The sequence below is a fragment of the Prorops nasuta genome, unplaced genomic scaffold, assembly GCF_024137725.1.
Source record: "Prorops nasuta isolate Cenicafe-Biocafe unplaced genomic scaffold, Cenicafe_Pnas_1.2 PNAS00206, whole genome shotgun sequence".
In the NCBI taxonomy this organism is placed as follows: domain Eukaryota; kingdom Metazoa; phylum Arthropoda; class Insecta; order Hymenoptera; family Bethylidae; genus Prorops; species Prorops nasuta.
This window is the reverse complement of record NW_027117002.1, coordinates 32,585-58,426: the sequence shown is the minus strand read 5'-3', so window position 1 is coordinate 58,426 and position 25,842 is coordinate 32,585. Positions and strand designations below refer to the sequence as shown.

Here is a 25,842-nt window from a genome sequence, read left to right as displayed (position 1 = left end):
CGATTTGGATACTCTTGAAAAATAGTACTTCTGGATATTCTTAAAAGACAATAATACTGGAATCATAGCTGGTAGAAAAAGCGGTATGTACACTGCATATCTGAAATAATAGAAGGTAATTCGTTTACAAACTATTCAAAAACTAGTTTTGTGCTGCGTCACATTTAAAATAAGAATGCATCAAAAGGGCAAAGGTCAGTCATTGATCGTAATTTTAGCAGGTATGTCGTAAGAAACTTATTCCCCTTTTTTTTTACTAACCAACTATGAGAATAATTAATTTTAATAGAGGTTAACGAAAATAATTTACTTTTGATCTTCCGGAAAATACAATAGAGCCAAGAGCGAAGGATCGGAAAACGCAGCTTCCGCCATAGTAAAAGCTTCCTTGCTGTGCAAGAATCCTTCCAATAAATTTCCTCTTTCCAAGCTTTTAGCTGATTCTTGCACTGATCTCAGTGCATTCTTAATTCGCTTTCCAACCACTTCTGTAATGACAATATTGCTGATCTCTTTTAGCAATTGCGCTAGCGATTGCAAAGTTAATTTAGCAGAGGTCAATTGCTCCACTGTACGTATCCTCAATAATGCGTCGACTTCCCATTCACGAGGCTTCAAATCTACTAATGGAACTGCAGTTACCCCATAAATTGGCTCCTGCAACGAATAAACGTTGCCTGCAATTAATGAAAATTTCTTTCCACAAAATTTTCTTCAAAAAACTTACTAGATCTGGGATTCCCAGTAAAAGCCTTAGCTGAGCAACAAATGTCCCTACAATCGTAGTCTCCTCTGGGACAACTGTGATCGGTAAGCTAATGTTGGATTTGGCGCAGGCTTCGATTGGAGGATTAGTCAGTACAACACCACCCCATCTGTAAATATAACGTCTCCTTTAGCTAACGAGCCGTAAGCTATAAATATTCGTTAACAGTGAAATTAATTCCTATACAGAATACCTAGGTGACAGAAAAGCCTCCACGTTGTTATCAGTTCTGGACCTATGGCCCGTTTTTTTGTAAATATGCAACGGAGCCGAGTCGCAAGGCACCATATAAACAACCAAATTTATGCAGGGATAAAGGCTGACTTGCGAGGCTGAAATAATCAATTTTTCATTAGACATTTGCATCGAGCAAGGTCGGACAATGGTATTCATTGAACAATGGTTAATCGATATTCCCAAGCTTACCCAATTTCTTCTCTAGTGGCGTCACCAGTTGTGGAAGAACATCTTCTGGCAAAGCGTAGTGCCTGCCCAGAATGCTACTATCCGGAATCATTTTTGGAGTGACGTCCAAAGGCAACAAATACAACCATTGCGACTTCACCGAGAAGTTTGATATCGTCGAGAATTCATTCAAGAAAGGTTCTATGTAACCTGTGAACAATTTTCATTTACAAAATGTATTACTGGTCTAATCCTAGTGTACAGAAAAAATCACTGAACAATGTAAACAGTTTTACAGGTCGAATAGTAAAATAATTTTCGCATAAATGAAGTTGTGAGAGTTGATAGAATTTGCCTTTATGAAAGGAGAGAAACTGAATCAGTGCGTCTTTAAGGAAATTCTGTGCCATTTAGGTCAATCAAGGGACTAAGAGAGAATGAATCGAGTTACATCATGGTTTTATGCTCAATTATTATGCATGGCGTACCCTTGGCAACCATGCGGAGATCCCAGTCGACCTTCAGCTCTTCAGGGTCAGGGTTCACCAGAGTGAGCAATACGTCATACGCTGGACTGCTTGGAAATCTTCGACGATTCTCTTCGTCCAGACTATACAACGTAGGCTCTGCCAAGGCATTTCTCGTCAGTTCCAATGCATCGTGACGTAGAATCCACTTTGACAATACTGAGACTATCTTTGACGAACCTGATCAAATTAAACGATACTACGTTAACTAAATTTATCTAAATCTGACACTGGTCTCTATTACAATATAAAATCTTTATAAAAAACAAAACAATACTCTGTATAAAAAGAAGAATCATCAACGTCATTGAACCAGAGGAAATTCATAATAAAATTTGCCAAAGTAAATAAAAACAAGTGAATTTTAATGGAAAGTGATTTTCCATTACACATGGCGAAATGAATTAATAAACAAGGATCAAGCATAGCAATGGTACTTGATATAAGTCCCATCAATGATCGATGGATGAAACTGGACAATTTACAGAGCGATTGTATTGAAATTGATTTGCTCGGGTCAATTCGTATAGAGGGAATTGACTCTCACTGGCTTCGGTGGAAAAGAAGACGGTGCGTTTGGAGCCAACCATCACAGCGTCCTTTAAATTTATTGACTCCAGCAGTAGAACGTCACCGACATTGAGGTCGAAGGTCGCAGCGACCTTCTCATGGTTGTGCGTCGTGTATGCGGATAACAGAAGATTCTTCGAGATTACTTGATGCATCACGTTCAATTTGTAAATATCTGCAAAAATTCATTCAATCGTCATCAAGAATGAACAATTCTATAAATATAATTAATTATTTCAGCAGGCAATTATTATTAATTTAAAAGGACACTGAGTAAAAAAAACTTGTGTTACCAACTGCAAAATGGTTTGGACTGTTCAGGATGAACTATTACCAGATTTCTTGAAGGTCTCCCTGATGTCATTGGCCAAATGCTCGGCGCGGTTGCGCGTCAACGCAGCGACGATTATTTTCGTCCTGATTCCGGTCTCCAAGTGGGAAAGCTGGTCGATCCCGGAATAAGGAAGCGCCACTCTCGGCACCGTCGTTGTGTACCACCAGACCGGTACACCAATTCCCAACAGCAAAACGGCGAAAGATAAACTTGCGTAAACTCTGCATTTCTCTGCAATCAAACAATCATTCGTTAAATTCACTCTTTGATCTTAACAATCCACCTTATCTATTCTAACCAAAGCACACTCATGACTCTCGCAAAATATTCTCAGAATTATAATCAATGCATTACAAAGTAAAACATTTTTCAATATAAATTTTCTCCCATAATGCTGATGACTTAGCATTGACCTTGGGACCATACAATTTAAAATAATTGATAAATCAATTTGAATTACAGAGTTTTTTGCTCTTTCGTTTCAATATTTCTCGCTACACTGATGCGAATAAAATGAGTTTTTCCACCTGGGATTTTTTGGCAAGAAAACTTTGGGGAGGGGGTTTAAATGGCAAGCTCTGATTGGCCTTGGGACTAATGCGAAGCGCAACCTTCGCGTAAGACTTGAACCAGGTCCAAGATGTTTATTCGTATTCCGTGGTGTCATGACGAAACTTTAGTCCAATGTTAAGCGGGCATCCGTGAGGTTAATGACAAATCAACGAAGCATCGACTAATGATCTCGGTCAAAATACCCCGATAGTTCATTCTTCTCTCAGTGACGTTTCTCGTCCTTCGATCGCACTGCTTTTCCTTCGGAAATCAACGAAACTACAGACTCGTGCGAATTACATAACTCTCGTAAGGATGTGCGGTTGTTCTTTTCTTCATTTCCCATTCCTCTCCTCTTCAACTTTTTCTTCCTCATCCTCCTCCTTTTTTTCTCTCTTGTATAATTTGTGTCGTGAGTAAATCGTTTCGAGCGCTGCGATGATTACCAGTTTCGTTGTAACGATACGAGAAAACGAGATACTGCAAGTATTCTACTGTGAATAACGCTAATAATAATAATAACAATAATGGCAATCATAATTATCTCGGCACTCTGTACAAATAATATACAAATAAGAGTGCAATTAGCAGTAAAATCAGCGAGGCGTTACAATAGTCTGATTAAATAATACTCGATGATAAAAATTGATGAAAAATTTGGTCAAATTGTGCCAATTAGAAACTTTGGAGTCAGCATTTTCATGCCAACGTAGGAACGATAACGAGTGTAAATAAACTCTCTTCGAGAGCTCTGCACTCAAAGATTAAATTGTTGAATAAAAGAGAAGAGGGATTTTTATTACTGATAAGAATCCTTGACTTCTTTCCCCGATGATCTGTTAGTTTTTACAAAACCGATGGGCAAGACTCTGGAGAATAATATTTTCTTTCGAGACGTAGGAACAACTCTTGAAAAATACGTGAGAAGAGGGAAGAAGGCTATTGGAGGAACGTGAAATTACTGGTAACGTCCAGCAATTTGGGACAGATAAAAGTACATTAAATCGTAGATTATTAGCGATAATGATCGATAATTTTGATCAGTGATCGAGAACAGGGATTAACGACAGATTATTGTGTCTGTGGCCCCAAACTTACAAGGAAAAACGTGATTTATAAGATGTTTGTCGCAATAAGTGCAAATGAAAAAATTCGCTTGGATATAGATACTATATACAAGGTTCGATAATTGAAATACTCTAGAGAATATATGTAACAATACGTATATCTCGTAACTATAAGAGATATTAAAATTTACAATAATCCTAGTCTCTTATTATCCTCATTCAGAAAAATGTATAGCTAAATATTGATAACTTTAATGGTTACAGAGATACGAGGCTTGTTATATTTATGCTCTAGGGCGTTTTAACTGACGGACCTGTGTATATATATATATATATATTTCCAATTGATTTATTCGCACGCCAATATTCATAGTCGTAAGAAACTTTCTAATCTCTCTGTTTATCCTAGAATATTTGTACATATTGGAGGCTTTTAATTTCTATCGTATAAAAAAAAAAGGATGGAACGTAGAAAATTTCATAGAAATCTTAGAATTCTCGCTCGTTGCGCATCGAAGAATATTAAAGTTCCATGGTGCGAGAGAACGTCATTGAAGATCATGATCAAATCTCTGTTTATGTTCCAGCGGTTAAAGCTCCGTTACGATCGGATAATTTGAATGCGTCGTTATAAATTCCGTAATGCGCCTGAGGAACGATACTGCAGAAAAACAAGTGAAAATCAATCACAGAGTAATTCCGCATTGATGGAAACGTTGAGATTTTTTTAAAGCAAACGAGAAGCGTTCGTATACATAAATTGGTTATTTTACAAAAAAAATGAGCGACAAATTGTTACAGAAATCCCGTGATTCTCGCGTGAAACGTTCATAAACGTCTCACGAGCATTTAGTTGCGCAAGGAAATCATTAAAGATCATGGTGCAAGGCGTCATGAAAGATCATAATCAAAATTTCAACGAGTCGATGTCTCAACAACTCTGCTCATCTTTTCTCGCGATAAACTGCTGATTGGTTTTGAGCAGTAGCCAAATCGTTATTGAATATTCGGATTATTGCTACATTCTAAAATTACTTTTCACAAAAAATTCGCAAGTCAGAACACCCTGGTTTAACGCAGATGATGATTGTTATGATATTTCTTTATATTCTTTCATTCTAATAACTATAGAAATGGCATATCGTGTCGTTTGATAAACGTAAATACTTTGTGGTGATTGAATTAAAGTTGAGAAAGAATATAAATGTAATAACTGTTACTCTTTTAGATCCTTAATTAATACGTTCTATTGGCGAAAGTCGAGTGGAGCAATAAGATTTCATTTATGACGCAATTTAATAAAAGCGTGCAGAGAGCTTTTTTATTAAACGATTCGTTGAGCAATCCACTTGACGTGATTCGTGGCGCAGCAAGAAAATTTTTCAATGAAACTAATAAGAAATACTATGTATATACGGCGTACAATCCTGATAATATTTACAGACATAACAACACTCTTACATATTTGTTTTCCATTCGAAAATTTCACTCTTTAAATTAAAGCAAATTCGAATTCAAAGAGATTCTCCAAAATTATTCTAAACGAAATTGCTTCGCGTTAGTCTTAATTAGTTAGTTTCTGGCGTTTATATGCGAGTCAGTTTAGTAATTCCAATAGTATTTTTTACCTTTGCATACGATCTACTCGGTGATTAGGCAATTTTAATCGCAAAAATTTTAAATGGTAAAGTTTTACGCTTGCTTAGGTAACACCACGAGGCACCAAGGCTGATTGTTTGCTCTAAAAATACGAAACTGGCGCATAAAACGAGTTTAAATTACTCTGTATCTGTCTCGATGCTTGCATACGCGCTTTTCGTTACATTTTTTTTTATAATAATCTTCCTCGAATCAGAATAGGACTCGCTCGTCCTCGAATAACAAAAAGGATCACTCGACAACGTAGCATTTAAATAAAAAAATAATGTTACATAGATCGACATTCGTAGTCAGATTTTATAAATAAAATCGTCTTCGTTATAGCTTATATATTTCTACAATCATTAAAAAAAAGGAAAATTGATGCCCGAAACAATTTTCTTTATAAAATCTTACTACTAATATCACCCATTATCTTGGATACAATTAATAATTTTTCTATCAATTGCACTAAGCAAAATCCATCCAATCATCATTAACTAATTTAAACTATTTCACAAGAACCTTCGTCAGGATCCTTCCAAGCTTTAACAAATACTCATCGAATAATCCAAATTATTCAACAAATCAGTATCTTCGTTAATTACTGGTACACAATTAATATCGAGAAATTTTATATACAGAAAAAATGGACTCTTTAACGATGATCAGATGTACAATACAATTACGAGACAATTATTGCAATTATTCTACCACGTCGTTATTAGATAATTTTATCTTAATTAATAACGATAATTGATGATGCGCCAAGAAATTCGAGAAGCTTCCAGTAACATGGAATGGAGGATCCAAGAATCTTCTGGATGGTGGAAAACTGCTCCAAGTGGTCGTTGGTAATCCGGTGCAAGGTATTTTTAACAGTTGGCAAGAACCAAGATGGAGCAAAGCACCGGTGTACGTGAACTATCTGTGCGGTGCATCCGTAATTGCCAATCAGCCTGAGCCTCGTGGGATCTCTCATTTTCCTCCAGAAAAAATACCGGAAGTCCATTGATACAAGGCCCGATAAGCCATCAATCTTCCTTTTCAACAATGAACCTTTGTTATCAATGGACCAACTGCCACAACGCCTCTGCGCACACCTGTAACATTTTTCATTATTATTCTCACATTATTTTTCCTTGATGGTACCTCGAGTGACCTTGAACTTTGCTGTAAGTAAAGAGGTTGAGGAAAAGTTTCTCGGTACCGTTGAATCGCTCACCTTTCTCGAATAACGTGAATCCGATTAAATAGTTTGGATATTTAGTGGCTCTTCTTCAATTTCCTTCCAGGAATTCACCGGAAGTCCATTGATAAGAGTGCTAATAAGGTATTGTTTTTTTTTGTTGCATTTTCAATAACGAAGCTTTTATTATCAATATTTCGATATCAGCACACCTGTGAGATTCCTGTAATACTCGCTCGTACAATTTCAGTTTTATACTCATAGAAAATTAGAAAAAATCACCAGTACCGTATCTTTATTACATTCTGAAAAAATTGACCTATTTTACTGGCCACTCGAAATGTTCCACAAGTAATTTAAAATGTTTTCATTTGTCTCACTACAAATGAAGCAATGCTTATCAACTCTGTGCTTGCTACTGGAACAGAGGCACAATCACGTGAATAATATTTTAAAGAGTCGAGAATAAATTTTACTACATTTTTTTCAGTATATAATTTTTCATCGAAGGACATTGAGATTATAATAAAAATAACAGTATAACTGGTGTGTTCGTACACAAATTAAATATTTTATACAACGAATATAAAATTCATACCTTCGTGCCTGTCAATTTAAAAAATTTCACAAAAATTATAAAATTTTTTAAAATCAACAATTCAGTGTGCAATGCTTCCAGTGGTTTTAAATTTGATAATCGAGGAATAATTTACCGAGGAGTCCATCTAAATTGTCGTAATTATTCAGTGGAAAATAATTTGTTGCATTGCGTGCTTTGGACGAGCTCGTTTGGATGTGGTGGTTTTTGTTGGTTTGCTCCCTTTGGGGCAGAGACCATAAGTGGTCGTCTTGCAACTGCTTACGTTAATGGAACACCAATAGCCAAGCCCAGTCAAGTTCAGAACGCGTAGGAATGCAGATTTTCTTACCTCGTTCTTCTGGCCATATTTTAACCTTAATTTATATTTTTACCAGCCTCTTATATATATATATATATATATATATATTCCACTTCATCTTCCTAATTGCAACAGTTTTCATTCCAGATCTACTCAACCTTCTCCAGTTGCTACCAGTTCAATAATATTATCATTATACTCGTCTGCAGATGGTTTCATTCAGACTCAACTTACACCAACTTCCTTTTTCACTCTCAACAATTTTTTCCCAAACATACGACTCATTTTTTTTTAATCGACATGGAAACTCGTTTTTTTTTCCTATTAAAATTTATAAATTTGTTTATTTATCCCCCCTTGAATTCAGCTTCTAAAATCTTCGAGAGAACGAAATAAACGATCCATCGAAAGAGGAAGAGCCGTAACGGGGGTTTTCAGCCACTCCACTTTCCTGATCCACTTGTAACTCTCCTTCCAAGAACCACGTGCTCTCTTCCAATTCCCAGAAGTACCTCATCTTCCCCGATAACCTAGGATCTTTCTTATCGATCGGTAAATTCATTTTGGCCGGCCGAAGCTCCACTCGCTCCTTTCCGACGAATCGCTTCAGGGTTGACGAATCCTCCTGGAATCCCAAATGAATGTAGTTTTTAGCGCGAAAACCCATTTTTGCCTCTTCGACGTTCGCCAGGTAAATTCAGAAAAACCTGGCTGAGTTTTTGCCAGGAACAACCGAGCATGGTGCAAGTCCACTCTTCGAGTTCTGATTGGTCGGTTTACCTGTGTCAAGGGAGTTGAAAGGTGTTCCCAGTCATTATTCAAGACCGGTCATATTTATCTCTTCTTCTTCTTCTTTGGCCCTTGCAACGCATGCACGATCGCCGCTCACTTGCACTTTCCTATAAAGCACTAAAAATCAATTGTTCGAACTGAAAAAGTAAGTCATTCTTATACCTTTCTTTTTTTTGCTCTTTGATTCTCATTTCTTCTTCATGATAGTCTTCATCGTTCACTTGCACTTTTTTATCTCGTAAAACATGAAAATGTACACAAATTTCATAGTCTTCATAATTCCTTTTTTTGTTTCAAGTTTCCAAATACGTGACAATTGTTTTGATTTCCCCTTCGTTATGACGCTCGTCGTTCACTCGCACTTTCTTATCTCGTAAACAAAATGCAATATTAAAAATCACAAACTGCATAAATATTGTACAAATTCCCCTCGCTTCTTTCTTCTTTCAATTTTCAAAATAAGTATCAACTGTTTTTATTTTCCCCTCGTTGCGCGATGGTCATCGTTCACTCGCACTTTCCTATTTTGTTTTATAAAAAAAATATAAAATATGAAAAAGTAAAAAAAATTCACATTTCCCCCTGCTTTTAAAATTTTTCAAAATACGCAACAATGGTTTCCCTTTTCTCTCGCGGTTATATTTCTCACACCAATCATTTCTATTACCCACATCCCCCTTTGACGATGATTCGTCACTCGTTTTTTTACGCTTTGTTCCTGAAAACTTAATTCTTGCTAATGAAGATTTATATTATTTGCATTTTCTTTGGGGAACGTCCTTGTTTTTCCTTCGACACTTTTAATTTTTATCGATGTTTTATTCTCGTGCGAAATAAAATCAATGCTTTTAGGAAAATGCATTGATTTGCTTGTTCCAGAAACTGCAGGTATCGCAGTTCAATCGACGCTTCAAGGTATCTTCTCGCTTTAAACACTACAAAAAAGACTATTTTCAGGAATTTTTTCTATATATTTATGTTAAAGATATTGATGGAAAAATATTACAAGTAATAATTACACTCTTGAAGATTACAAAGCTTTATTTTTATTTATTACAGTTGTTATTTAATGAAGTAATTAATCATTAAAAAAACATATTGTCTGGGCTGTTGATGACATCTCGAAGATGGATGATCTGAAACCAGCGATTTCTGCGCCCCATAAAGTATGTCTTTCTATTTCTTTACAAGCTCAGTTTCATGGAACTACATAGAGGACAATAACAATAGCAAACAGGGCCACCAGCTTCAGCTAACTACGCGTAGTCTGTATACCTGATATTCTGAGAAGTGTACTCGGTCTAAAACATAAACAGAATATAAAAGGGCCTTCTTTGGACGGTGGACAATACTTTTTCACATTAAACGCTGTTTACCTGATTTAACACCGAATTCCGAGCACAATTAGGGTTGCCATTTATAATCCGGGACACGTTAGGTATATTGGAAACATTTCAATAGAAACAATGGAAATTAATAAATATTAAATAAGATCATAAACACATTTATTAAATTTCATTAGAATTCTTTTTAAAGAGGATATAATCCGGAGAAAAGAGAACGGGATGGCAAGTCCATGAGCAATAAACCGAGAGAGAAATTCAAGCACCCTTGTATACCTGTACTCCAATTATTGATCAAAAATTCTAATTTTTATTGTAGTACCTCACGAGCGAAGGAGATTCGTGCTTAGGTAGAAAGGAAGAGTCGCTAAATATAGAGTTATGCTACTTTAATTTTCATTAAATCTTAGAACGATATATTTGAATATATATATATATACTTTCATAAAATGTAATAAAAAAAAAATTGACTTTTTAAAAATTCTAAAGAAAACCCTTTAACATTTTGGATTAATTTCTGCTCTCTTGCAGCAATCCGCCGGACTTTCCAGGATTCAATCAGCGCAATTGAACTTCCGGTAGCGTTTAATAACTGTCAGTTACTATATAATTCAACGAACGCCTTGGCCATGCTGAGAGGGTTCAGTCTGAACTGTGGATACAGTATAGACTAGTATATATGTATATATAGCATAACACCATAAAAAAACATCGAGTTAATTCGATAAACACTGAAGAGAGCGAAAGGGAACAAGGACGGAACGATCAAAGTTCAGAGATCTCGTTTTATAAAGCGAGGAAATTTCTTCGAGTTACCGGAGATACTTAAACGACGATGGAAAAAGATTGCACGATTAATATTCATGAAAACGGGGAGGAAAAGCGAAAGCGGAATAGTCAGTTTCGTTGATAAAGAGAATAAGGTGCAGTAGGGGGGGGGGGGGAGTGAAAGTAGCAGAAAAGCTGAAAGGATAAATCGAGATTTTCCAGGAATGAAAATTAAGGATAAAGACGAAGATGAAAATTTACGAAAGGAAAAATGTTGAGTGTGAAAAAGGAAAATTGATGGAAATGGGAAAGATTTGAGGAAAAAACCAAATTGAAAAAAATTTAATAGTTAGAGGAGGGTGAGGCTAGAGAAGTATAGGAAATTGCTTATTGATAGAAAAATGAAAAATGGAAAAGCGCAAGTTGAAGTGGAGCGTGAAAAGAAAATGAAGAAGGAGAAGGAATAAGTGTAGAAGTGGAGGAAAAGGAGTTGGTGGAGAGGGTAGAAAGTTTGAGAGGGGTGAGAGAGGGGGGCCTGTGAATTGCAGGTTTAACTTCAAGTGTCTCCCAGTTTGTGTCCAGTGGCAGTAACAGTAACGCGTGGAACGACCAGGAAGCATCTCGAGGGTACCGATGCACTCCTGGTCTTCTCACCTTCAACGCCAATCACTCACCTTTATCGAACGAACACTCGTCGTTTGCAAGAAAACATTTTCATGTACTTAAACATTCGCTCGAATCCACGGTGCATCCATTTCTAAGCGTTTTAAAGCAAAGTGATAAATTATAAGACAAACGGGTGACTTTGTCTCGAGCCAATGTCAAAGTGACAATAATATTGACCTCAAGAATTAGCCAAGATATTTTCTGAAACCCGAGAAAAACGCAGAGTGAGCATTTCCGACGAAACTCTTGGCAGAGTCGATGGTACGCAAAAACGTGTTTGGATGGAAACTTTACAGAAAATAAGTGATACGAGTGTATAATTTAATTGACGGAAATTCAACGACTCGAACGCATCGATTCCATAATTTTTTCTCGCATCTCTTCTTTCGACAAAAATAACGTAAGTTTGTCTTGCGAATAACGGAGGGATTTCTTTGATTACTTCTTTTGGTTCAAAGTACTTACTTTTAAATGAGCCAAGAGGCACATTTGTTGTGATTCTATTATTCGTTTGTTTGTATACATTGACGTGTATTATACGACTTTCCAGGAAAATTAACATTGACTGTACTGTTCGATGAAAATCTTTTCTGCTCTTATCGTGAGATTAAACAATAATTGATCGATTACAATGTATAAACGCGAAGGTCAGTTTTTTGCTGGAGCGTGCACATAAAAATTCTTTTTAGTAGGAACAGGACGTACGAATTTGAGAGATCCATTGAGAATAGGCTTTTGAAATTGATAAGTTTGTTGAAAGGATAATTGCGAAAATTACCGATAGAACGATAATACGTATAAAGTTGCGAGAATTTTTGTACAGCACTCTATCGCGATAGTTTAATCTCGTTTGGACACTGAAATTCTAAACACTCTGCTATAAACACGCAGCGAAGAAAAAAGATCGCTCAGCTGCTAACACACAAAAACAAACAACGCGCATAGTTGGATTGTTCGATCCAGAAAATGACATCGCAAAGTCTCGAAATTGGAAGGAGAATTCCCTGGAAATATTTTGATTTTAAAATTGGAAAAGCCATTGTTTTGTCTCTCGCAACTCAATTTATAAATAGAATCGACTAATAATTTATCGGCTTCACCCGAGATTTTACCGTTTATCGAGTAAACGTTGATATTTTTTGCGCTCGGAAGATATGGAAAAATCACACGTGCGTTTGAAATAATTGAATGAAATTCTCGAATGGATGCTGTAACAAAACTGCTTCCATTCCATCTGCGAGGCTCGTTGTAATTCTTACGCAATGCTTTTCTCGCGTTACCAGTGTTTAAAGTGTGTAGCATGCGCTATTTACAGCCAATTTCCCGCGGTTGATCCTTCGACCTCTCAACAATGCTTTCATTGCTCTCGGTGAATATATTTCAAGTAAATAGAGAAACGTCGGACAGATTTTTGTTCTTTCTCTCTCTCTCTCACTCCAACAACCCTACACAATAGTTTTCCTCGTATGCGCATCTAGATATCGATTTTTGCGTCCAGATATTTCACGCTTCTCTTTCGACGTTCTTCTCAAAATAAATACAATCAATAACGGAGAGTCACATTCGGGACCGTTAATCCCTTTTTCTTCCTTCAATTAGTGCATTATTATTAAAATAAAGTCCAGTCCAGAGAAAATTATACATGTGACTTTGGTCGAGGACGGAAAAGAACGTAATAACGGAGAGCGAATTAAGTAGGAAAGGCTGATTTTTATGAAGAAATTGCTCCATTGGGGCTAATTGATCTGGCAGCAGTGCAAAATTGCACGTTATCTCTAAAATTCGCTATTGTTACAGTGATGCAAGATGGCTAGGAATTCCGAAGTCACCTATCCGGAAATCACGCATTCAAGGAAATCAAGGTAAAGCATGTGTATATGTCAATTAATGACATATTTCGTGTGTAAAACGTTTCAAATAATTACGCTATCCTATCCTATCTGTTCCACACGATCTCAACTAAAATTTTACTTACAACGCTAAATGGACTCCCTCTCAAATTCAAAACAAACGAGGATTTGATGAGCTATCGTTTCTTTGTTTACGTTTGTAAAAAGAGTTTGTTTTCATTCGTTAAACTAGAATCAAACTGAAACATTATCATTGTGATTGATATAAAAGCGACTGAAAGAAAAGGAATCTTATCGGTGTTGTGTAATTGGTCATTTTTAACAACAAGACCAATTTTTAATTAAAAATTCAGGATTAGACAAGCTGATGCGTCTGGCTTCAGTGATTTTTGGACGATAATTGATATTAAAGCGGGAATTACATACCACTCGAGGCTAATCTCTGCTACTGAACATTTTCTCTCCTAACTGATATCGATTTATCTGTATCTTATATTCCATAAATGTTATCGCATCAACGCGTGCCACATACGTTTTAAAAATTGCAATTTTTCCCGACGATGCTTCAGTCTCGAGCAAAAAATCTCGCGCTATGTATCTTACCTACTTCAAATCTGATTACAGGAAGGACGCAAATTTTGGCCTTTTGCTGGCGAGATTCATCGGAATTTACTGGCGGTCTTTCGTTTTAGTGCTATGGCCTATAATACTTTTACCCATTCTTGTCATGGACCACGGACAGGTATACTTTTTAGTTTATTATTTTCTTATTGTTTAAAAATAATAATATAGTCAGAACTCGATTGATTTAATAAAATTCAGATATATTTGGAAGGCATATTAGTCGTGAATAATTGATGTATAATTTTCTTTTCAAATAATGCTTTAGCAAACGAATGCGATGAAGTGTCTTTACGTGGTTTCGGTGATGGCGATATTTTGGGTAACGGAAGTCCTTCCGCTACCAATCACGGGACTCATTCCAGTGGTTCTGTATCCTCTGTTGGGAATCATGAGTACAGCTGAGACCTGCCTTTGTTACATGAATGACACTACGATGATGTTTATAGGCAGTTTGGTCATTGCGGTCGTCATAGAAAATTCTGGTCTCCATATGAGAGTTGCTCTTTTCATCATCAAAACCATTGGGTGCAGCCATAGGAGGTGAGAAAACTTGTTTTTGTTTCTTTTAAAGTCACCTCTGCTTTTGCTGAAACTGTGAAAAAATTAATGTCTTTATGTCATTCAGATTGACTTTGGGACTCTTCTTCGTCACCATGTTTATATCCATGTGGATTTCAAATACGGCAGCTACAGCCATGATGATTCCCATAATGGAAACTGTACTCATAGAACTTGAAACAGTAAGCTTAATTTCTTGCTTATATAATTTTTTATACTTTCAGAAATTAAGAGATCATTATTTTCCAGCAAGGACTTGGGAACATGTTTGAGCCTGATGAGAAGAGTACTGAGGAGGATGGAGTTGAACCGTATGTAAAAGTCTTCAGAGATTCTTATAATTGTGCGAATCAACGAGGTATTTTATTTATGACAATATTTTAGATCCAAACAACCAACTCGTAGCACCATGGTTTATTACCTAGTTGCAGCTTACGCTTCGAGTATAGGGGGCATTGGTACCATGGTAGGAACAGGAACCAATTTAACATTAAAAGGATTTTTTGAAAAGTAAATAAATATTTATCAGTACACTAGTATTTTGTAATACTACATTGTACTTGTATTTCTAATCCATTAATTGTTTTCTGTCTCTATCAGACGATTCCCTTCGAGTCCAGGCATAAATTTTGCTTCTTGGATGCTGTATTCGGTTCCACCAATGCTACTGATGGGACTTCTTACTTGGCTGTGGCTTCAGATTATGTACATGGGACTTTTCAGATCCAAAAGTAAGGATGCCAAGGCTATTGACATTGGTGAACAAGGTGAAAAAATTGCTGCTGCAGTTATAGAGAAGAAGTACAAGGAGTTGGGTTCAATCACTTGGCATGAATCATCAGTTGCATTCCTATTCATTACTGTTGTTTTCTTATGGTTCTTCCGAAGTCCTGGATTTGTGAAAGGCTGGCCAACTTACATCACTAAATTGTAAGTAACCACTGATTAATTTTATAGTTTTCTGAATAATTTATCTAATTAAATGTACAAATCTTTGTTTAGAGCTGTCAAAGATTCCACAGCTGCCATGTTAATGACAATCTTATTCTTCGTTATTCCATCCAAGCTTGATTTTCTTCATGCCTTTGACAAAGATCCCAATAAAAGGCCTACAAAACCATCACCAGCACTTATAACATGGAAAACAATACATCAGAAAATGCACTGGAGTTTGATTTTAGTGCTTGGTGGAGGTTTTGCAATCTCAGCTGGTAGCACTAAATCAGAATTATCTGGAATGTTGGGAGCTGCTCTAGGTGGCCTCAAATCAATTCATATTTTAGCAATATTGTTTATTGTCTGCTTATTTGCTGAGATAGTTACAGAATTAACTGCCAATGTGGCTGTAGCTAATATAATATTGCCAGTACTAGCTGAAATGGTAAGTTGACTTAACTTGTCTTTCACTCAAGTTTTATCACTGACTTTTAAAATATTTTCAGTGTATAGCAATCCGTATACACCCATTATACTTAATGCTACCAGCGACAATCTGCTGCTCATTTTCGTTTCATTTACCAGTAGGAACTCCACCAAATGCAATTGCCAGTGCAGCAGGCAAAATAAAAACAAAAAATTTTATAATAGCTGGTATTGGACCAAGCGTCATCACTCTTGTAGTGACAGTAGCAGGATTTGCCACTTGGGGTGTTTACGTATTTGATTTGTTTGAATTTCCAGACTGGGCTGTGGAATAAGAAACAATCTAAAGGAGTTTTATTTAATTTATTAAAGAAAGGGACTATATATTCTGAGTACAGATAAATTATATATCAGAATTCTGTCCCTATGACGAAGTGACAGCAAAAAACTGTGATTTTTACCAGCTTTTTATGTTGCCATGAAACACTAGAGCAAAATTGACATTGAATATTGAATATGATATTCAATAAACATTGATAGTATTCCAACTGTGACCTAAACTGTGGTACAAAGACTTTTATATAATAAATTACCTTTCAAGTTTATATAAGAACTATTAACAGTATATTTTGTAGATAGGTAAATTTTTTTATAAATATTACACCCACTAATATGTCATGTGCATTTGGGTACTGCTTAGTATTTAATGTATGTTAAATATACAAGTATTTTTGTAAGAAACATATTTATAAATAAACTCAAAAAGCTTTAATTTAAATAAATGCTTTTTACTATTTTACTATATTGTTACTACTTTAAAAACGAAAATGAATAAAAATCAAAGAGTGAGAGTATGCTCGTCTCAAATTAGAATACAATTTCTATATAATAAAATAAAAACTTACCATCTGTAGTGGAATAATATCCATTGGTATCTGTTTCTTCACCCATAGCAACAAAGTGTTGTGTAGTTAAATTAAGAATTCTTAGTTGAATAAAAAACACATTTACACTCTTTTTAATTTGATAAACGTTACTTAAGAATTATTCCGTACTACATATTTTTATATTTAAATCGAAGTATCACACTTGTAAACATAACCATAAAATAGTAGTAAGTTTATTCTGGCACAATGATATTGAAAATACTTTATCTATTTGAAGATATATTTGGTTTACGGCATTCACTAAATAGAAGTAATTCACAAATTAATACTCTAATATAATATTAATATACGACATAAGGGCATAACTTCAAATATTGATAATAAAAGAACCGAATTAAATTGAAAGAAATAGTTTAAGTTCGATAAAGTTCGATTCAACCGGATTTGTGTGAAGTTGGAGTGATTCAGAACTATATTCAGGGTCTTGATTCAATTGAGCCAATTGGGACATCATTGAATTTCTGCTATATCCGACCGAAGTTAAAGTTTTTCTGTGAAAATAGCTTTTTACCGAAAATTTGTATGCCAAAATAATTCCTGAACACTCACTTTTTTGCTATTCAATTTATCTGTCCTGAAATTAGCGTTTTTCTGCGAAAATAACTTTTTTTTCCTTCTGAATATACAGTGAATACCCACCTTTTCAATCTGGGGCACGCAAAATGCTGACGTTACCAACATACCGTTCCAGTAGCTACGCCATTTACATATACATATATTCATACATATACCCACCTTTGGAGATTCATTTTCTTCCTCATAGATGGCTCAAGCAGTATAGTGTATCGTAATAGCTAGTATACTTATAGGCAACGTATTTGCTTGTTTTCAACTAAAAATATTATGATATTCCATCTCGATAAGATCACAGAGTTTCTTTTTCTAAATAGTAAGAAACGAAGAAAGAGATACCGCGCAAATCTGCTCAGTATATTTTCAATATAATCTACTTCCAAAATATTGCACTATCAAGGTAATTTTTTGTAGACATTCATAATTTAAAAATTGAATAAGAAATCAAGTATGATGAAAGGAGAAAAAATTGAAATGGGGAGAAGTATCGTCCGCCGTCGTCTAGGATGACCAATATTGTTAAGTTATGAATCATTCGCGTGCGCGCACACAAAGATATACGTGTGCATTGGTGTGCGTGTGTAATTTGAGAGCGTGGTAATCGAAGGACCGATGGCCCCCGTAAAATATGATGTAGTAAAGCAGTGTATAAAGTTGGGGTCCTCTACTCCTCTACACTACAAATGACGATGCCGCTCTTATTTTGCTCGCTTCGAGCTTGTTTGACATATGAATATCATAACATATGTATCGTAGGTGGAATAGCTGTGAATGAATATGCTCGTATAGATTCTTTTTACTTTTATTAACCCTCTTACCTTTAGCTTGTTTATAAGTGCATTCAGAGACAAATGCGATATATGTGCAAACTTTTTCATTGTAAAACTAATGCCACGAAAAGCTTCAATTTTTCACGATATTTTATACAAGTGTAGTATATTAAATTAGGATATAAGCTTATATGTCGCTATATCGTATGATTATAAAGAAACGCCTAATGATGTCAAACAACGAAGCTAACAATCGGACGATCGAACGATCGATTGTTTTCTTAAACAAGTTCATTGTGCAAACTTACACAATACTCGGTTACACATGTTAACAAAGCTTCGGTTATATGAAACAGGTCGGTGGTCAATCGGTATTTAACAGATTGCCTTAGTACGAAAAAAATTGTGCCAGTAGTAAAGATTTAGTAGAATAATAATCAACCGCATTTCGTTCTTTGCTTGTGGAGTAGGTCATGTACTTAAGAGAGATTTTCTTCATTATTGATTGCTGTTAAATGTCAAAATTCTCCCTCCCACCTTCTCGTACACACGCACGTACGCACGTAGGAAAGCCCGCGCGCGCGCTGATACACGATATTTGCAATCTTTCTGCTTCTAGCTAGTACAGTAAGTATAACACACATACGTACTAGCCGTGGGTGGAGATACGTAGGTTTGCGCAATAGGGACGACGCGAAAGATCGACCAATGAAAAGATGGTATTCGGTACGCGTTCCCGACCACAGAACGCCCCAATATGGCGGCTAACCTAACCATTATACCCTCGCAGAGCTGGCCACTACTGCTGAACACTGTACTGCTACTCTGAATGCGCAAATCCACAAATTGGACAATATCGGGGTAGGTAGAGGAGTTTGATAGCTTTGTCCTTCGAAGGAAGCTGTCGAAAACCATCATAACGAATACTCGATGGCTACGTAATACTCGGCAACACCGATCAACTATACCGTCACGGATCCCACACAGAGTCAAACGCGAAGAGAAGCGAGACACAGCACTCGGCAAATTCATGCGAAATTTTGGAACGCGACCTAATTTTCGAAGGATGCATCGATAAATTGATATGTTGCATATTTCGTGTTCCCATTTTAATCGCCTTTACGATTTCTAGCTGACGACTGGCAAATGCAAGAAAACAAGCGTGGATTGCTCAACGACCGATGCAATTCGATGCGATCGATGGGTCGTCACTTTTTTAAAATGCCAACGTAAGGGGTTTGCTTGCATAAGAGTGTGATGCCACAATTTCCATGCACGAACGTGGCCCGTTGACCGAAAAACCGAAGCTGCGGGATAATCGTAATAAAGGAAGGTAACATGTCGTACGTCTTTCGATTAAAGGTTAAGAAGAAAAAAGGTTGAGTATAGCCGTTCCGTGGTCCCTCATGTTCGTATCGTTCGTGTCCCGTGCTCGCCCGGGACGGTTGGGTCAGCCGAGCGAGGCAGCCGTGGCCCGTGAGCCGAGCCATCAGACCAGACCAGAGCCGCACTCAGTCCGGCCAGTAGTCGGTGTGGGTTGGCTTAATAGCAGAGAGTGGGTAAGCCACGCCTTCATCCTTCACCCCTATTTTTTCCGCACCTAACCGCTCCGTTTTACAGATGAGAGAGAGGAGCTTCGAGAAGAGATCTACCAGGCAGGCAAGCAGGGTAGACACGTAGTACCTACTTGGTAGTAGCAGTGTGTTTTTTGTGCCGTCTTCTCTTCATACATTTGTGTCGATTGGGATTATCATTGTGCTCCTTGTGTTTACTAGTGTTGCTGCCAGTGCTGTGCTGGTGTTAGTTGACAATTCTAAATCTTGGATCTACCATATCGTCCGAAGACAGGCAGCTGTTAAATTCAGAGATAAGGATTAGGGGTAAGGACGATGAGAAAACTGTTGAAACGATAAACGAGAAGCGTGCCAAGAAGGTTTATCATTCGCCCAATCGCGGTGGGGGTACTTCGGTACGCGGCGACTGACGGAGATTCCGAGAGTTTGTAAACTCGCTTCGCGACGATCGCTCGACATTTTTATGAACCCGACACGATGTTTACCAAACACAATACGATAAATATTCCTCCTCGCCACTGTCAGTGTGGGCTAGGCTTTCTTAATTCTCCTTTGCGGAAACAGAAAGTTTAACGAGTCCCGTGGGAGCCTGGAGAGGCGCAGCTGTTGATTTTGCTTTTTTCTTCTTGCTCTAATATAGAGAAGCTGTCATTCTGGAGGGGCTTTCATATTGGGAGGATTTCGTGGGGCAGCAGCAGCGCTCCAATGCTGCTGCAAACATCTTTATGAACTGCTCGAGCGTTGACAGAAGCAGAAGCAGAATGGTCTCGCACATGATTCCCGTTTCGGCGGTAAGTGTCTAGCTACATACACGCTCAACGACCGATACGTTTCGTTATCGTTTGAGGGGAAGCGGCGAAATGAGCAAAAAAAAGAAACAGCCGAGAGGTCGGGACCTCGAAAATTTCGCAATAACGTAGCTAGATAGTCGCTGCCGTGCTACGAAACAGATCTACGCTCTTTATGAGATCGATCGATCTTTGTAGGAATTGCCGCAGAGCAATGCTGCCGTTTGCTTAGGGGCGATCCACGATACCCGAAGGATCAAGCAAGAACCAACTTTCCAGCTATCATCGTCGTCCACGACGCAATCTCTGTCGTTGGCACTCCCGTTGCCACTACCAATATCGCAACCACTACCTTCGTCGTCCTCCTCATCGCCGCCGTCCTCGTCGTCGTCATCATCGTCCCTTCATCGTCAAGGTAACGTAGTAACGTTGAGAAAGCAAAAATGCTCGAAACGCGTGAGATCGAGCCGTATCCCAAGTTTCTAAAGCCGGTGTTCTAATAATACTTAAAGGTTAGGGAGGTGGCGCGGGAACGCCGGGAATGATATACCGTTGGCGGCTGCGCCCCCCCATCTCTCTCCACTCTTTTGCGTTCTATCATTCCTCAATCCCGTACCACGTACTTATAATGATAATAATAATATTATTTAGTTAAATACAAAAGACCAACGATAAGAAGGGACTATGGCCAATCGCCTTTATTTGGCTATCGTAATAATTGGTCGAGCACTCTCGGCTTTCCTCGCTATCGACGCCAGAAACATTTCAGGATAAAGCGATAAGAGAATCGTGCTTGGGCTCGCATTACGATACTTGACTTTTGAGTCACGACGCACACACACGTACACACATACGTGCGTAACTCGCATGAAAAAAAATCCCTCTCTTACCTCGATTTGGTTCACGCGTTCATGCAAAAATTTTTCATCTCCTTTGGCGCACATGGCTTTAAAATAAACGCGTAGTAGTAAACAAGGGCATGCTTTGGGGGCAGACAGTTATGACCGATAAGAAGCTGATATCATAATAATTCTTGTGGCTTGGTTCATATGGATACGTTACACAGTGTAGCTCTGACAAACGAAGGAAGAAAAGAGAAACGTTAATCCGTCGAGTAGTTTGGAGGATGCGTAGATCGGTTTCTTGAGAATTCCATCGACATGGCTTCTATTGGCTAGCGGATATGAGCCCCGCCGTTAAAATATAAATCTCTTCTTTCTCCAAGGCCAATTATTCTTTAGCCACGCTTCGCTCTAGGCTAATTGCGTCTGATCGAGAGAGCAGTCACGTGTAGATCAAGGGAGACTCCCGTCAGCCCTCTGCCTAGCGATGTTGCCGCCCTTAACCTAAACATAACCTGCAAATTGCTAGATAGCGTCGCCCCGCTAACTCGTCGCCCGAGCGAGATACACGACGGACAATCGTCGTTCGATCCGACTGACGTCATCCATTGCAAGATTCGATTTCGCCTATCGACCACTCTTCCCAACGTTCGCAAAGTGATTTTTCGCTTTTCCTTCGATCTCTCTCGCTGCTACTGTTTCATTTTCCCTCCATTCCCCACTCTTCTCTCTACCGTTCTCCTCGATATTCCATTCGCGAACGGCTGGCTGGCTGCGTAGCTTGCCAACGGCACACACATAGGTTATCGGTGTCCAATTACCTTCAGTTCCAGTTACACGTGCCGCGAGCACCGATGCGTTTTACGCACACATACATTTCCAGATACCGATCATACTAACATGCAAAGTAGATATGCCTTTTTCCAGCAACCATTGTCGCCTTTATCGTTGTTCTTCTCCCACCACCACTCTCGCTCCCCCTCACCTCCTCCCTCATTTTCAATATCGACTACTTTAAGCCAACTACTTTTGTCCGTACGTGACTCTACGCCAAAATATCAACTTCCGCTTCCAAAGAATAGTTTTAGCTTTGGTTACTTCGACTACTGCTACGTCAACGGGGGTTTCTTTTTATTAGATGCATCATCGCCAAACGACAGGCTACAAGCTTCGACGAATAGCAATCGTTCCACACCGTCTACACCGGTAGGCATAACTTCTGCTTCCTTGGAATCTTCCGCCTCATCGCCTCAAGGAATATCCGCCTCTCACGATCTTCATACAAATAGCACTAGCTTTGTCGTCAGTTCTACTGGCAATAATGGTGGCGCCAATCTTATCACTACCACTGCAAATAACGCCATCACCACCGCCACTACGGCTGTGGCCACAACCACGACCACTGCCACCAACAACAACAATAACAAAGATAGCAGATGCAACATTGTTATTAGTAGTAGCAGTAGCGCCACCAGCAACAACAACAATAACAGTAACAGCAGAAACAACAAACCTCCTTACAGCTATGTGGCGTTAATATCCATGGCCATTCAGAACAGTCCTGAGAAACGTGCCACGCTCAGCGAGATATACGCTTATATAATGGCCAAATTCCCGTATTACGAGAAAGAGAAGAGAGGCTGGCAAAATTCCATACGTCACAATCTCTCGCTGAACGACTGCTTCGTGAAAGTACCACGCGACAATCGTGGCGAGCGAAAAGGAAACTATTGGACTATCGGTGTGTAAACAATCTCATTGAAACACTCGTTATCCCTTGTGTCAAATTTATTTATTAATATTTATATTTCTGTGTATATGCGCTTCTTTCATGAATTGCAATGGCCTGCAGACCCACAGAGCGGAGTCATGTTCGAGAATGGCAATTACAGGCGTCGGAAGAGAATGAAGCGAAATTATCGCAATGCCCCTTATCCTAAGCAGCTCTACAGCGATTCGTTTCCCACAGCTCACGTCGCTTTTGGAGCCCCGAACATCTTCAGTCATTCGACCCCCTCGTACGCGCCAACTGCTTACACCAGCTATAATCCAAGGTTAGTTTTGTCTAATACCATTACCGTACAGTAGAATCTTCGTCATAATCGCGTTATGCTCTGTCGCAGTGCTTGGCCACATCTTCAAAAACCTCAAATTTCCTATGGCCACTGTCAATCGGTAAGGAGCAGTTTTAAAATTGGACGCAAGGTAGCACTCCACCTGTTTCTCTTTGTCTCTCTATGCTTTCTAGCTTCAGCCACAATTACAACAAATGCAATCGATGCAATCGATGCAGATTGCTGGGATGAATGGTTACGGCCAATTGGGTTCTCCGATGAGTAACTATCTAGAGGTTCCAGGCTCCAGTACGGCCGTTAGTAGCGGACCAATGTCATCGAGCGGCGCATCTTTTGGCAGCACCTTTGCCACCTGCACGAGAACAGATGCAGCAATGCCATCTAGGTGTTATTGGCCAGAAAGTTGGTATATCGATCTATCGAATCGTTCTTATTTTGATTGTTCCCTTTGTTTACCTTTTGCTCTTACCATATTTATGTCTCTTTCTTTGTCTCTTTGTTGTTATATAGTGGTTAATGTGAAGGAAGAACCAGGGACCGCTGTAACTTCGACCATCGGTGTTGGCGTCGGCGTGGGTCTTGGAATTAGTCCTACAGGCATCATGTCCTCCTCTTCGTCACCGTCGCCCAACTTCTCCTCCACCGTCGATTTTCAGTCGCGCTCAAAATGCTTCATGTAAGATGGAAAGAGATGGGCACACTTGCTCTCTAAACGAAATTCCTTCTCTTTCGCTGCCCTATTCCGCTCGAACGGGCCTCGCAACAATTATCCACTTCTCGCTAATAATTGCATTCCAATGCACGGCAAGGAAAACATTGGAAAAATTAGGATATATTCTCTCTGTATGTACCTATTATATGTATGTAAAAGTGTAAGAGAAAATACGCGGGGAAACAGCGAATGGCCAAGAGTCGTCAAGTTTTTTTAACAACATAGTATGAAATAAACAGAGAGCGATGAATAACGGTTTTTAACGGTAATTCTCCTCTTTTACCGATAATCATTCGTATAAGTTTCTTCATCGTTCGGTGTTTTAGACTGCTAGACAGTATTTGATACTTTAATGTATAGTGAGAAATGAGACGCTCGTGTGATTAGATCATTGTGACGTCATCGCTCCATAAGGATCTCCTCGTTTTTAGGTAGTATACTAGCGAATGTAAGCAATGCGAATATCTCAGAGATGTCATTTCTTGTTTTACTCTTTCAAATAGTTGTATCAGTGCCGTCGCGTCGCGGCTTATCAAATATCAACTAATCGATATTAAACTATTGATATCACTGATTTTAGCATTTATATTAGAATAACTTACATTATAATATATATATATATATATATATATATAAATATATATATTTACGCGTGTAGTCTATGTACGTGTTGTACACATACAAACACATACACGAGAGAGCAAAGACGATATGTTTACCTCATCGTGTTAAGAGATTAATGTAACGGAAATCTTATAGGATTCTGTCGTTTCATTCAAACTGCTAAGCGTGTATACTATATATTGGCAGTATAATTGGTAGTGTTTAACATTGATAGTGAAATTACTGTTCGCCAAGAACGCACCCTACGTGTATTATTCATGTAGCAATCGTCATATCCGATAAGAGAAAAAAACCGTAAGCATTCTTTTGTGCATTTTTCTTCTATTATGTTCATGTGTGTTCGTGTATGCATAGTGCTCTCTCTCTCTCTCTCTCTCTCTCTCTCTCTCTCTCTCTTATACACACATACATACTACTCACCACACTATCTGCACTTTTTCGAGTTACCAAATTTTAAAAAAGAAGGGATGCGTCGATTCTCTTCTAAATCAATGATTTTATTGTTCTCTTTTTTATTATTGAACGATTAATATGGATGTGTACATAAACATAAATATCTCTAAATGTCTCTCCAAATAAGATGATTTCTTATATAATAATACTATAGTAATACATATAATATGTATATATGACATTGTAAAGCGTGATGATCAACGCGACTACAATTATCATATCGGAAAAAGATTATTAATAAGAAATATACTATGCTAATTAAATTGGGTATTTAGTAAATAGAGCACAGTTACGATTTGATATAAAGCGATAGATCAATTTATAAATACCTTTATCTCTTTCCAAGAAAAATCATTTTTCTTCAATCAAATTACTATTGTTTCTTGCTCCAGTTTACTATACTGAAAAATATAGTATAACGCATACAAAGTGTCTGTGTGTTAAGAGCGAAGCTACAGTACGAAATACACAGTATCTGAAAAAAAAGTCATTTGTCGTTCCTTTCACGATGCCTCGTTATTGTATTTTTGTTAAGACAACAAAACGTATACCATTCTTTAAAAAATCGAAGAAT

The 25,842-nt window shown here is 37.9% G+C and overlaps 3 protein-coding genes across 9 annotated transcripts; 2 read left to right on the top strand and 1 right to left on the bottom strand.

The window, feature by feature from the left end:
• Nucleotides 1–3: 3 nt before the first annotated feature.
• Nucleotides 4–17,391, bottom strand: LOC136785232 (GPI transamidase component PIG-S-like; the record flags this gene model as incomplete). The annotated part of the gene is made up of 9 exons (XM_066746256.1): nucleotides 16,816–17,391; nucleotides 2,603–2,833; nucleotides 2,246–2,443; nucleotides 1,660–1,878; nucleotides 1,193–1,381; nucleotides 960–1,098; nucleotides 728–875; nucleotides 311–657; nucleotides 4–100 (listed from the first exon to the last, which is right to left on the bottom strand). Coding segments are annotated over exons 1-9 (1,614 nt in total), but the record flags the coding sequence as incomplete, so codon positions are not given.
• On the top strand, nucleotides 3,237–16,702 carry LOC136785230 (protein I'm not dead yet-like). Of its 3 annotated transcripts, XM_066746251.1 has the most exons (12): nucleotides 3,243–3,463; nucleotides 10,402–10,533; nucleotides 10,614–11,916; nucleotides 13,314–13,378; nucleotides 13,991–14,108; nucleotides 14,256–14,530; nucleotides 14,616–14,730; nucleotides 14,798–14,859; nucleotides 14,933–15,058; nucleotides 15,149–15,478; nucleotides 15,551–15,929; nucleotides 15,991–16,702. In XM_066746251.1, the coding sequence occupies exons 4-12, from the start codon at nucleotides 13,323–13,325 to the stop codon at nucleotides 16,243–16,245; spliced, it is 1,716 nt and encodes a 571-aa protein (XP_066602348.1). In that variant the 5' UTR covers nucleotides 3,243–3,463; nucleotides 10,402–10,533; nucleotides 10,614–11,916; nucleotides 13,314–13,322; the 3' UTR covers nucleotides 16,246–16,702. The 3 variants fall into 3 exon arrangements, with proteins under 3 accessions (XP_066602350.1, XP_066602348.1, XP_066602349.1); XM_066746252.1 differs by lacking the exon at nucleotides 10,402–10,533; XM_066746253.1 differs by lacking the exons at nucleotides 10,402–10,533; nucleotides 10,614–11,916 and having other exon boundaries at nucleotides 3,237–3,463.
• Nucleotides 17,392–19,158: 1,767 nt separating the features above from the next.
• Nucleotides 19,159–25,108, top strand: LOC136785235 (forkhead box protein D1-like). Of its 5 annotated transcripts, none has more exons than XM_066746265.1 (10): nucleotides 19,159–19,759; nucleotides 19,821–19,890; nucleotides 19,976–20,080; nucleotides 20,415–20,565; nucleotides 20,761–20,977; nucleotides 22,543–23,145; nucleotides 23,257–23,458; nucleotides 23,528–23,579; nucleotides 23,653–23,881; nucleotides 23,990–25,108. In XM_066746265.1, the coding sequence occupies exons 4-10, from the start codon at nucleotides 20,500–20,502 to the stop codon at nucleotides 24,157–24,159; spliced, it is 1,539 nt and encodes a 512-aa protein (XP_066602362.1). In that variant the 5' UTR covers nucleotides 19,159–19,759; nucleotides 19,821–19,890; nucleotides 19,976–20,080; nucleotides 20,415–20,499; the 3' UTR covers nucleotides 24,160–25,108. The 5 variants fall into 5 exon arrangements, with proteins under 5 accessions (XP_066602362.1, XP_066602363.1, XP_066602360.1 ...); XM_066746266.1 differs by having other exon boundaries at nucleotides 19,821–19,899; XM_066746263.1 differs by having other exon boundaries at nucleotides 19,159–19,755; nucleotides 19,821–20,080.
• Nucleotides 25,109–25,842: the final 734 nt, after the last annotated feature.